Source organism: Perna viridis, chromosome 4 (assembly GCF_037379345.1).
Source record: "Perna viridis isolate PV_CMFRI_1.1 ecotype Kerala chromosome 4, ASM3737934v1, whole genome shotgun sequence".
NCBI lineage: Eukaryota > Metazoa > Mollusca > Bivalvia > Mytilida > Mytilidae > Perna > Perna viridis.
The window spans coordinates 6,315,938-6,328,372 of NC_142448.1; the positions used below are offsets into that span (position 1 = coordinate 6,315,938).

A 12,435-nucleotide genomic window follows, 5' to 3' on the forward strand; every position below is an offset into this window, starting at 1 on the left:
AAACAAAAAACTGATTTGTAATGAATTGACATCAAAATCCTGCTGGCTTGGGAGCAGAGATATTCTTTAGTGAGCTTATTGAAATACACTGGCTGGCTGAAAGGCTTTTCTCAAAACATTTATAATACAGATACGCAGACTATGTCCTGCAATACCTTACGAGTGCAATGAAAACATCAAAAGGATATAAAATCTTTCAAGCCAATATAACAATAGCATAAATGTGATGGATTTATTTGACAAAAATCCAAGACAGAAAATGAGTCATGGCCATCGCAACTATACGTCACCTAAGATACATGATGTCTACCTAAATGTTCTTTTTCCTTTTATACAAAAACCACTTGAACTTCATCACATTCGAACAGAACTCTATTCTATACCGCTCACTCCACTACACTTCCTTAACAAAACAAGTATTTTGTAACTTTTTCTGGACCTACCTCATCTCTATACAGATTTGTTGCCATCATTTTGGATATTGGTTTGCAGATTCATTAAACCAGTGTGTGTAAAAATACAAAGTCAGGGTGAAGAAAAAAGATAATTTTTCCACTACCGTTTGTCAACAAAGGTATAGATGCAATTAATTTGGCCAACATCCTCAATCATTGAGACGTAACCAACAAAATGCCCCTCCCCACATATTTCAAGGACAAATCAATACCGATTTTTTCATATTCCTATACTTAACAGATTGCATCCAAAATTTTCAATTAAAATAGGCTATTGCTGAACCTCAAGTTTGAGGACTTCAAGGCTAAGCCACCCGACTGTTCGACAAACGTGATGACATTTCATCTGTGGCAACATCCCTTCAGCAACTGCGTATGAAATGTTCATATCACAACTCATACGTTATGTGAGAGCTTGCCGTAACTACGCAGACTTTTTGTAACGCGCTAGGACTGTTACAGTTAGGTTTCTTGGACAGGATTATGTTGCCACAAGTTTAAGTCATCACTGCAGAGGTTTTATGGTCGCCATCATGAACTCGTGGATCGTTATGGTGTATTCCCTGCACTATGAAAACTGATTTGTTCATCGAGTCAGTTTTCTTATCCTCTTTCGGCAACCACCGACTTGACTTCATATGAGCAACTCGGCGTGTGTTTCTAGAAAAGCAGAGGACGCTTACCGAACCGGTGCACCTGGTTTTATGCTCCCAGTTTTTTGTGTTGCTCGTTTGCCTTGAACCTTCGTATGCATTATTTTAGTTACTTAGTGTTCTTTGTTGTGTTTGTCTATTTTCCATGTTTGGTCTTTGTCTCTGAATTGCTTTCTTTTGAATTCCACAAGAACCTTGGTTTCCTTGCAAAAACTCTCCATTCAAATATGATCCTTCCGGTCACGTCCTTACAGGAGATTTAACCATCATCGAAAACAAATCTCTGCGTTATATCCTTTTTTAAGTCCCAAGTACCGTGATGTAATACGTTTTGCAGACAAAAACAATGTTGTTTTGGGCTTTGCCTGATGGAACGGCATATCTGTCATTTATAGTAGACAATGTGTTTGCTACATCGTGGTCTTTGAGAACTAATGTAGCATTGGCACTCATTTACCTACATGAAACTTTCATTCGTTTCAAAATTAAACATCTCATAGCCTTTATCCACTCTGAAAATGAATCCATGTCTTTTTGTTTTCTTTTGATTCATTTTCTTGCGTAGTCTTCTACTGAATTTATAAAAACTTTAATTATAATTCCAATTTATGGAGCGTGGTTCACAGTACTTTGGACCTTTAGATAGGATATTACGCAGAGAATTCGTAAATGTATTCTTAAAGTCTTATTTAAACTATGCTAATTAAATTCACCGAAGTAGTTACAAGGAAAAGACGTAATTAATTTCTGAAAGGTGCATGGAAATGAATTGAGCGCTTTTTTGGAGGTAGATCTGTTGATGATTTTTTTTTAAATTACCGAACAACAAAGATTTTTATTAAAACCATTATCATGCTATGTCATAACACTGAAAAATGAAAAAAAGCTGTCGCGCTAGTATACAAAATGTTCATGTTCCGATTAGTAAAGGAAAGCATAAATCTTAGTACAAATCATGGAAATTATGTCTGCATTTTAAAGGGTATGGTGTTTAAAAATACGTTGAAAAATAAGATATCATCAAAGACGCGTTCTATAACGTTCTTTACGTGTCTCCAGTATCATGAATTTACATTCCGAATATAAATCCAACAATCTACATTTGGTAGGTTTATTCCAACCATAAGAAGCATAATAACCGTTAATAACCGGAGCAAGTCGCACCAGCATTGAATATCAAAAGGCCTTTGCTCAAGCCCCGGGTGTAAAAGAAATAGGCCTGCAGTAGCGCTAAGCTAAGCGTAAAAGGGGACTAAATAGTGCTCAGAAACATAGCCGGGGCTAGGCGCTCTGTCAACAAAGCAACTGGGATGTGTGCACCGGGTTACGGAATGATGTACACCTGGCGTGTTGCTGGACTTGTCAGGCTATCATACGGATAACCTGACTGCAAACCATAGTGGTGTACCGTGTTGGGAAAGATACCATGTTCCTCGCACGTTAAAGAACCCTGCTGTGGTATTCGATAGGAGTAAGAGCATTTGCGCTCCGCCGCAGGAGGCTAAATTGACCGACCCTACCCATCCCTCCCTTTTTCTAGTGCAATCAAAATTTGTCGACCCCATTATCCTTGTGTCCCATCCTTTTTTTTTTTCATTACATCATCATTTCATGTTCATTTTTTTCATCCATTTCATGTTCATCGCATGAATATAGCTGAAATATTGCTGCTCAGGTGTTAAACCCCAATAACCAACCAATTAATCAATCGATTTTGATCTGCTTTAATTTAATTGCAACATTTCAATTAATATTTTTTTCGAACATATTTTTTTGCAGCAACCGTGCAAAGTATAATAAACTTTTTTATTACATGCATTTGACATATCAGTGACCAGTATATCTGATAAATGGTACCCATATTGATCTCTTTATTCTTTTTGTATTAATTCTAAAATTTGAAATTTGTAATTTGAAACTACAGTAATTCATAATAATCTTGATAAGATGTATCGTGCACAAAAAATAACACATTTATCTTGCACGTCTACAGACTCACCAGTATGATGTCTTCTGATTAGAATACCGCACACATACTTTGGTCTGATTTTCCTTTTTTCTTAAATTTTTAAATGCCCGTTTAAAGTCACTAGGCAGAGCAAATTTTTTTTTCAATTATATATATATATATATATATATATATATATATATATATATATATATATATATATATATATATATATATATATTAAATTAATTTATTGTATTTTATTCAATTTTACAATATCGTTTATACAATTATATCGTTAAAGAAATAACTAGCGCAATCCAAGTTTAACATTATACAAAACCTAAAATTACATTTCTAAAAAATATCAATAGAGCCAATCCACGTTTTACATAACTTAATTTTACAACATTGACTTCCGAGGTCCGTTCGTTTCGTTTTTTAAGCCAAGCACACAAGCACACACGTAATGCACATGATATGGTGGGGGGTAAAGTGTTATAAAATGGAACATTATTTAAAATTTGTCCATTCTACAGTTGTTAGTTGACAGGACAACATTAAAAGGATTCACATACAAGATAAGTACATTTAATTTAATTTAACTATTAAGTTTTTCTTTAGCATTTTGCTTAAAATCTTTTGATTTTGCAAAAATTATGCATTGAAAAGGTTTTATAGGAGCTGATGATGTAAATTTTCAGGTGTCAAAAGAAATTTGAATTTAACTGTCACTTTCATGTATTTTATAACAATAATTTTAATTGTTGGTTGTTCGAATTAGATGGTTCTTTCTGCTTTTGAAATTTAACCTTGGATATTGTTGCAGATGCAAATGGAGGACAACACATGTGAACGTCATATATTGAACACGAGGTAGACTCCGTCTTCAACTTGGGCATACAATACTTATAAATGTTTATTTCTTTGTAAAAAGACCTTGAATTTGTTAGACAAGGACATGAAGCGTGTGTATGACATGAGCACGAGGTGTACCACTGATTGCATTATATATTGATATCGTTACACTTACTATTCACAGCAAATGTTACTATTATAAATAATTTTATGCTTAGTACATATTTTGAGTCAAAATCGTAAATACTCCAGAAATATCATTTTTTACACATTTCGAATTTTTAACATTGTAACTCTCAAGTGAGAAGTAAACTGACATATGGATCTTTCATTGGTATCCGGCATTGCTCAGACTATTGTCATTTGAACGTTCTCAAGTTCAACGACAAATTAAATAAAATTTGTACACATACAGCAAAAAATATAATGCGCACTACTATTGTAGAATTATTGATATATGAATTCTCCCTCCTAATTTCATTCTTAAATATTAATATGAATTATTTCTTTTACATGCTGGAAGGTCGTGGCCAAAGAACTCGAGCTGTAAAGCAGGAAGGGTTGGCCTGTAGGAAGCGATTAAGAAATAGGGAAGCTCCAGTTATTGACAGGCCAGTTCAAAATAGGCGCAGAAATAGGCAATGCAACGTTCAAGCAGTTCCACCTAATGTTGTTCCTGGACAACCTAGGCAATGTCGTTTGCGAAGTGTTCAAGCGGATAGTACAGTTATAAATGGTGAGGATTTGCAGCACATAATATAACTGATATGCCTATGCTAATGCCTTTTACAAATGAACTTGATATTTTTGTAACCAAATCCTTAAAAGATAAGATATGGAGTATGGAATATTTAAACTTATCATTGTTACTGAGACAAAATTTTAATCTCCCTAATGAACCCCAAAATTGTATTGCAGTTGATAATGGGAGGCTCACTGTACAATCAGCAAATAAACCAAGCAAAATAAGGCATATTGAAAGTATTGAGATGTGGACTGATGCTTTTTTTAATTATGCCAAGATTTTGATCGAAAAAAATCCCCTGGTAGCAGGAGATTTGTTTATGTACATGTCCATTATTAGAGGTGCAATATCAGATGCTACTTTTGATAGAGTGTATATGTATGACCAACAATATAGACTGCGAATAGCACTTAACCCTTTGCGTTCATGGTCACAAATTGACGGGGTATTATGGCTAAGATTTGTTGCTAAAGAGGCATAGAGTATACATATTCAAAATTCAGTTGCAGCTCAACCTAAACCATGTTTTGATTTCAACTATAGAGAGTTTGTTTTAGAGTTAATTGCATATATCGTCATTCATGCATTTTAAGTATACAGGAATGCACCCTGCTCTGTTTTTGCAAAATTTGGTGGAAACATGCAAGGCGGTGTTCGTAAATTTGCGCCTAAAATGAATGTTTCATCCACAGCACATAATGCTTTTCGGTTTAGACCTCATTTGCTTGGAAGAGTTACTAAGGAAATTTTTGAAGACCTTATGGTATGGAAATATTTTCTTGAAACATTTAATGGTAATTCCTATATGTTGGGTGAGATTTGGTCATCTGCTGCTGACCTACAACTTTTTACTGATACTGCAGGGGGCAAGGAGGCAGGATGTGGTGTATACTTTATGGGTAAATGAGCTTATATGCGATGGCCCTCGGTATGGTCTGATACAGATATTTTGAGTAATATAACTTTTCTTGAAATTATACCTATAGCCTTATCTACTTATTTGTGGAACAAATTTTTCAGAAGAAAATACTTTTTCATGTAGATAATTTAGCTGCGCTGTCAATTTTATATAACAAAACCTCAAAAAATGAGCGGGTACTCCAATTTCTAAGATTTATTGTTAACTGGACACTTGTTGGTAATTTTTACATGAAATCAACTCACATAAAGTCTTCAAAAAATGTATTAGCTGATGCATTATCTCGTGGTCAGTATCAGAAATTCAAGAGATTAGCACCAAAGGCGGATTCATCACCAACAGAAGTATCGTTGGAGTTCTTGAACCTTTTAGAAGAGATTTTATAAAGTTAATAGATAATTCAATTTCTGATAATACTTAAAAGCTTTATCAAAATGGTCGAATGAAGTTTGAAAAGTTTAGATTTGATTTTCAAATGACAAACATTTGGCCACCTCCTATTTATGATATTATAAATTTTATTGCTTATTTAGAGAACAACAATTATGCACCTTTAACAACTAAATCGTATATATCGGCTATCAGTTTCAAAATAAAAATTGAAGGTATGAATGACCTTCCGAAGTCATTCATTATTCACAAAATGCTTTCGGGTATGCAAAGAATGCATACAAAAATAGATCCGCATATGCCATTAGCATTTGAAATGCTCAAACAAATTATATATGCTTTATCAAAGACTTGTTCTTCAACAATGAAACATTGTTGTTTTGTTCAAGGTTTTCTTTAGCATTTTGTGGCATATTAAGAGTAGGTGAATTTGCTGAATCACCTTTTTCTGAGAGACATATGTTACAGATAGCTAATGTGTCATTCAAGTTAAAAGAAAATTATGTTTCTTTGTTTTTACCTTCATCAAAACTGACCAATTTGGGTTGAAGACTGAATTAGTTATTCCTAGTTTTTCAGGAGGTGTTATATGTCCAGTAGAAAAAGTAGAAAACTTACAATCTTATTTAAAGGCTAGACCTATTGGCAAGGGTCCACTGTTTATTCATTTGAATGGTAAAACACTTACTCGTTATCAAGTATCGATAATGTTAAAGGCATCTTTAAGGTATTTAAATTATGATGAAGGGAATACAATATTCATTCATGTTGCATTGGTGCGGCAACTTCTTTAGCAATGATTGGAAAATCTGATTATGATATTAAAAAAATGGGAAGATGGAAGTCTGATACTTGCTTGAATCATATAAGGATGCTTCATTTGAATTTGAGTTAATATTGAGAAAAAATTTTCAGGAGAACAACCTATTTGGATAATTGATTGTTGCAAAGGCAGAGCATCACACACATAAGAGAGCCAGAAGGGCACCACCTTGATCTAGAAAGGCATGGTTTTAAAATAGTTTGGGTTGGCATGCAAGGATTACACTGGACTTCAGTTGTACCATTACTTAATACTACAATACAATGTTTTGGTATACCTAGGGCACTATACACTGTGGTGGTAATGATATCGGCTAAAGCATCATCATATTAAATTTGCTTTGTTTACTATCAATAAGATGTTACCTAACTGTTCTTTGATTTATTTCAATCATTTTGCCACGAAGTTCATTGCGTTATTCTAAAGATAATAACGCCATGGAAAGGGCTAGAAAGCGAATAAATCGCAAACTACTTATATACTTATTAATTTATGTTTATTATTTCATAAGCATCTAGATTTGGAGGATGGTCATAAAGCATTATATGACAAAGATGGAGTACATTTGTTTTTCATGGGGTATGATATTTTTTATCAATGCAATTCAAGGTGGTTTAGAACAATTTTTGTTATATTCACAAAATAGATTGTATCCTATGTAATTTCATGTTACATATTGTATATGTTCTCGTTTTTTTTTGTTTTTTGTTTTTGTTTTGTTTTTGTTTTTGTTTTTGTTTTTTGGCTGTTTAATTTTGTCATTGATAAATTATTGGCGTAAATGTAGTATTATGTAAATTAAAGATTAACAGGATAATAATATGGCGGAATTTATCGATTTGGCTTTACTGCTATGGACTAAACCCAGCAGCAGAGACTTTATTCATCGAATGGCATACCCTTCGATATGTTCTGTTGGCCAGTTTGTTTTTATATCATCTCTATTAAAAGCTATGACAAATTAACAGCCAAATACTGAATTATGTTTTTGTTGTTTTTTAACATAGACTCTTAACAGTTCATACAGTTTATTGTTTTATCACAGCAGTTGACATTAGTTTTGGTTTCACACATACGCTCTAGCTCTTACACCAACACACTCTTAATTATCCTTACATATATGTACAAAACAAAAATTGTCCCTTCTTTTCCTGACAATTAAACGTCATACAGCAAATTTGAAGTTTAAGGTTTGATCACAGACGTGTAGGATAATTACGTTTTTCATCGATGATCTTAACACATATTAAAAGCGGACATGTAAGTACAGTATTACATTTATGCCGATTATAAACTAGCTATTAAAAGGAGGAACTATTCATGTGATTTTATAAATTTATTTCCGTTCATTGTTAATGTACAAACAGAGATTGTCTGTCGCCTCTAAATAAATTATGCAATTATAACACCGACAAAATCAAAGTTAACATTTAATGCCATGCAATGTACTAAATATCCTAGTCTAGGTCAACATAAAATACAAACCCTTAGTAATTTACACAAGTAGGAAAAGTTGAGTGCTATAGAGGCTAGAAACCACAAATTCCACTTCCCATAGGCTTCTATGCAAATTTCACAATGTTCAATGGCTTCGCTGGACTTTACCTTAACTTTAACCTGCAGAGGACTATATATCAGCATGATTCTACATGTCAGCTCACAATCCTCAGAATGGCATGTGGGGTTAGTAGACTTGTAGTGCAGTACTGGTCACCGGAAGTAAATAGCATGGGAAATCCCAGTGTTTTCACAAGATAGGGGTATATTTAGAAATCATTATGGAGATTAGGCTTCACATCACAAGAAGCAAAATGCACCTATAAAATGTACAGTAATGCTTTTCTTTTCAGAAACTGTTTAAATTTTTTAAATAAGATGAGAACTTTTTTTCACAGCACTATGAGGAACAGGGGTAATTTCTGCGTAGGACTACTTTTGCGTACGTTCCAAATGCTCATTGGTTGAATTGGTGGTCTGTAACCTAAATAAACACATGCGAAAATGAAAATTAGATGATTCAAAACACACTCTTAACCGGAAATGACTCAACATTTTTATTTAATTGATACGGGTCATAGTTTTCCTTTCCTAAAGGGAAACTATTGACCAAACTTTACGACAAACGTGATGACTTGTCATTCTGGATTGTCAACTTTCCTTTCATCTGTGGCAACAACGCTTCAGCACCTGCGTATAGAGTGTTCATATCGCAACTCATAAGTTATGACAGAGCTTGTCGAAACTACGCAGACTTTTTGTATCGCGCTAGAACTCTAACAAATAGGCTTCTGGAACAGGGTTATGTTGCTACAAGATTGAAGTCATCACTACAGAAGTTTTATGGTCGTTATCATGAACTCGTGGATCGTTATGGTGTATCCATCTGCACCATGAAAACTGATTTATTCAACGGGTCATAGTTTTCCTTTCCTCGATTGTCTACCCCGGATTTGACTTTTTATGAGCAACTCGGTGGGTGTTTCTAGAAAAGCAGAGGACGCTTACCCTACCGGTGCACCTGGTCCATGCTCCCAGTTTTTAGTGGATTCCGAGTTGCTCATTTGCTTCTATTACTTTGTATGTATGATTTTAGTTACTTTATGTTCTTTGTTGTGTATGTCTGTTTTCCATGTCTGGTCTTTGTCCCTGGATGGCATTTTTTTTATTTCTGCAATAACCTTGGTTCCCTTGATTACTCTTTGAATTGTGAACTTTTTACATAATGAAATTAAATGCATGTACGATTACAACAATTAATGTATATATTTAATTTTCCGGCAAATATATTATTATCAATTACTTTGCGTTTTGTATTATTCTTGCCTTAAATTTATTTAAAGATATGTCTATTCTGATTTTGTAGGTTATATAAACATGTAAGTTGTCAAAATTTCCGGCTGATAAGCAAACATTTATCACCTTATAAAACATAAAACAACAATCTTTATCTCATACTAAAAATTTAAATAATAATCGAAGATTGAGTAAGCCCATCGCTGCCACCAGTGTTGCGTAAATGTGTGTGACTATGTAGGATTGATTGATTGATTGTTACCTTTTAATGCCGTTTCGGCGACTAGGGCCATATCACGGCAAGAACATTGAATGAAATGGAAATATTAAAAGCAAGATCAAAGTCTCTTCATAAAAAAAAGAAATTAAAACAAGCAGTTATTTACATATAAAAAGGTACATAAAAGGTGAACCTAAGACATAAAATACTTATAGAAACATAAATTCGATAAAACATTTAAAATATTGAAAAACTAAGGAAGGTATCCAATTTAGATTTTATTAAATAAACCGATGTCCCGCAAGAAATCGATAATATTTTTAGATGAAACGGTCTTGAACAAATCAAACATATTGGCGCAGTCAAAATAATTTTGCCTGGTGTTGGAAAATCCACACAATCTAGAAGAACATGTTTGATAGAGAAAGGGCAATCACATGGGATACACTCAGGTGGAGGATCACCAACAAGCAAATGGCCATGTGTAAATCTAGAATGTCCAATGCGGCATCTAGTCATGACCACTAGCTCTTTGCGATTGCCCGACCCGGATTGATGAACGCCTAGATCGGGTTTTATGGAATTGAGTTTGTTGTGTTCAAGACCGTCCCATCGGTCCTGCCACATCTTTAAAATATATTTCCTTATTAAAGGTTTTAAATCGGTGTATGGCAAACTAACGTCCTTTATTATTTCATTTAATGCCTTTTTGGCAACCCTGTCTACAACTGAATTCCCCTGAATACCAACATGACTGGGTACCCAAAGAAAAACAATCTCTTTTTCAAATTCCCGAAGTCGATGAATAAAATACAAAATTTGTAAAATAAGAGTGTTTTTCAGTTTGTGATTCTGTCACCATGGACAGCAGCACATGCAACGCTATCGCCATCTTTTGAGCCATCTGTATACACCGTCGAAAAATCCGGATAATTTGCTTTAATTTCAGAAAATTTTTGTTGTAAAAATAAAGGATTGGTATCGGACTTTTTATATTCACGCAGATCAAAAATGAAAGAAGGATGTGGAAGCTCCCATGGAGGGCATTTAGAAGTAACAACAGGTGTCACTGCATTGGTCTCCAGATGAATTGCTTCCAAATGAGGTTTTATTCGAATTCCAAAAGGAGGGGTTTTGCTTTCATGTTTTCGATAAATGTCGATATAAATAGGATTAATGACACAGTCGTAGGCAGGGCTATCTGGGTAGGCCATAAGTTTACTTACATATTGAAGACCTAATTTCAAACGTCTGTCTCCAAGGGATGGTTCATTTGCCTCGGCATAAAGGCTCTCAATAGGAGAGGTTCTGAAGGCACCAAGGCAAAGTCGCAACCCCTGGTGGTGAACAGCGTCTAAAATTTTAAGGTAAGATTTTTTGGCGGAACCATAAACAATAGATCCATAATCAAGTTTAGACCTAACCAAAGATCTATATAAATTTAATAAAATTGAGGTATCAGCACCCCAATCGGTACTGGACACCATTTTTAAAATATCTAGTGCCTTAAGACACCTAGATTTAAGTAATTTGATATGGGGAAGAAAAGAAAGTTTACTATCAAAAAGTAATCCAAGGAATTTTGTTTCTTCTACTATTTTGATTTTATTACCATAAAGAAAGAGATCTGGGTCCGGATGCAGCTTTCGCTTTCGACAAAAGTGCATACCAACAGTTTTAGATGTAGAAAACTTAAACCCATTCTCCAAAGCCCATTGCTCAATTCTTTTGAGGCAAAGTTGTAACTGCCTTTCAATATTACTCATATTTTGTCCCCTGTAGCAGATCAAAAAGTCATCTACATACAAGGAACCGTCAATATTGTCCTTCAAAACTTGGGCTAATTTATTAATTTTAATACTGAAGAGAGTGACAGAAAGAATACTTCCCTGAGGAACACCCATTTCCTGTTCCTTCTCCTCAGAAAAAGTCGAATTTACCCTCACATTAAAATGACGATCTGACAAAAAATTAGACAAGAACAGAGGAAGTCTTCCTTTCAACCCCATATCAAATATATCTTTTAAAATACCATATTTCCACGTCGTGTCATAGGCTTTTTCTAAATCGAAAAAGACCGACACAACATGTTCTTTTTTAGCAAATGCATTTCTGATGAGCGTTTCAAACCGGACTAAATGGTCAAGAGTACTTCTGTCTTGCCTAAAACCACACTGAATATTAGTGAGTAAGTTGTGCTTCTCAAGGAACCACACAAGGCGATCATTGACCATTCGTTCCATTGTCTTGCAGACGCAGCTTGTCAATGCGATCGGGCGATAATTTGAAGGATCCGTATGATCCTTTCCTGGTTTTGGAATAGGGACAACTGAAGCCGTTTTCCAGATGGACGGAACGTTACCAGAAGTCCATATCTCGTTCATTAACGCAAGAAGTGTATGTAGAGATGGATCAGGAAGATGTTTCAAAAGTTGATAGTGAATATTATCTAGCCCACTAGCTGTATCGTGGGCTTTAGCCAGTGACGATTTTAGTTCCTCTATAGAAAATTGAGAGTTGTAGGATTCAGCATTATTTGACTTGAAGTTTAATTTTATGTAGGTCCGATCGTTTAAATGATCAAAATCTGGTGGCTATATATTTTAGAAAACGATGCAGAAGATTTTATCC

The 12,435-nt window shown here is 34.4% G+C and overlaps 1 protein-coding gene across 1 annotated transcript; it reads left to right on the top strand.

Annotated features, from left to right (window-relative positions):
- The first annotated feature begins 3,762 nt into the window (after positions 1-3,762).
- Positions 3,763-7,822, top strand: LOC148618649 (uncharacterized). Its single transcript, XM_088576893.1, has 2 exons — positions 3,763-4,650; positions 6,884-7,822. Exons 1-2 carry the CDS (start codon positions 4,341-4,343, stop codon positions 6,937-6,939), a joined length of 366 nt encoding a protein of 121 aa, XP_088433019.1. The 5' UTR covers positions 3,763-4,340; the 3' UTR covers positions 6,940-7,822.
- Positions 7,823-12,435: the final 4,613 nt, after the last annotated feature.

Bases quoted from the DNA above. Each gene is read 5' to 3' on its own strand.
- LOC148618649 (XM_088576893.1), top strand. From the start codon at position 4,341: ATGCGCACTACTATTGTAGAATTATTGATATATGAATTCTCCCTCCTA. The intron at 4,651-6,883 runs GTGAGGATTTGC...AAAAATTTTCAG, and splicing joins GGATAGTACAGTTATAAATG to GAGAACAACCTATTTGGATA.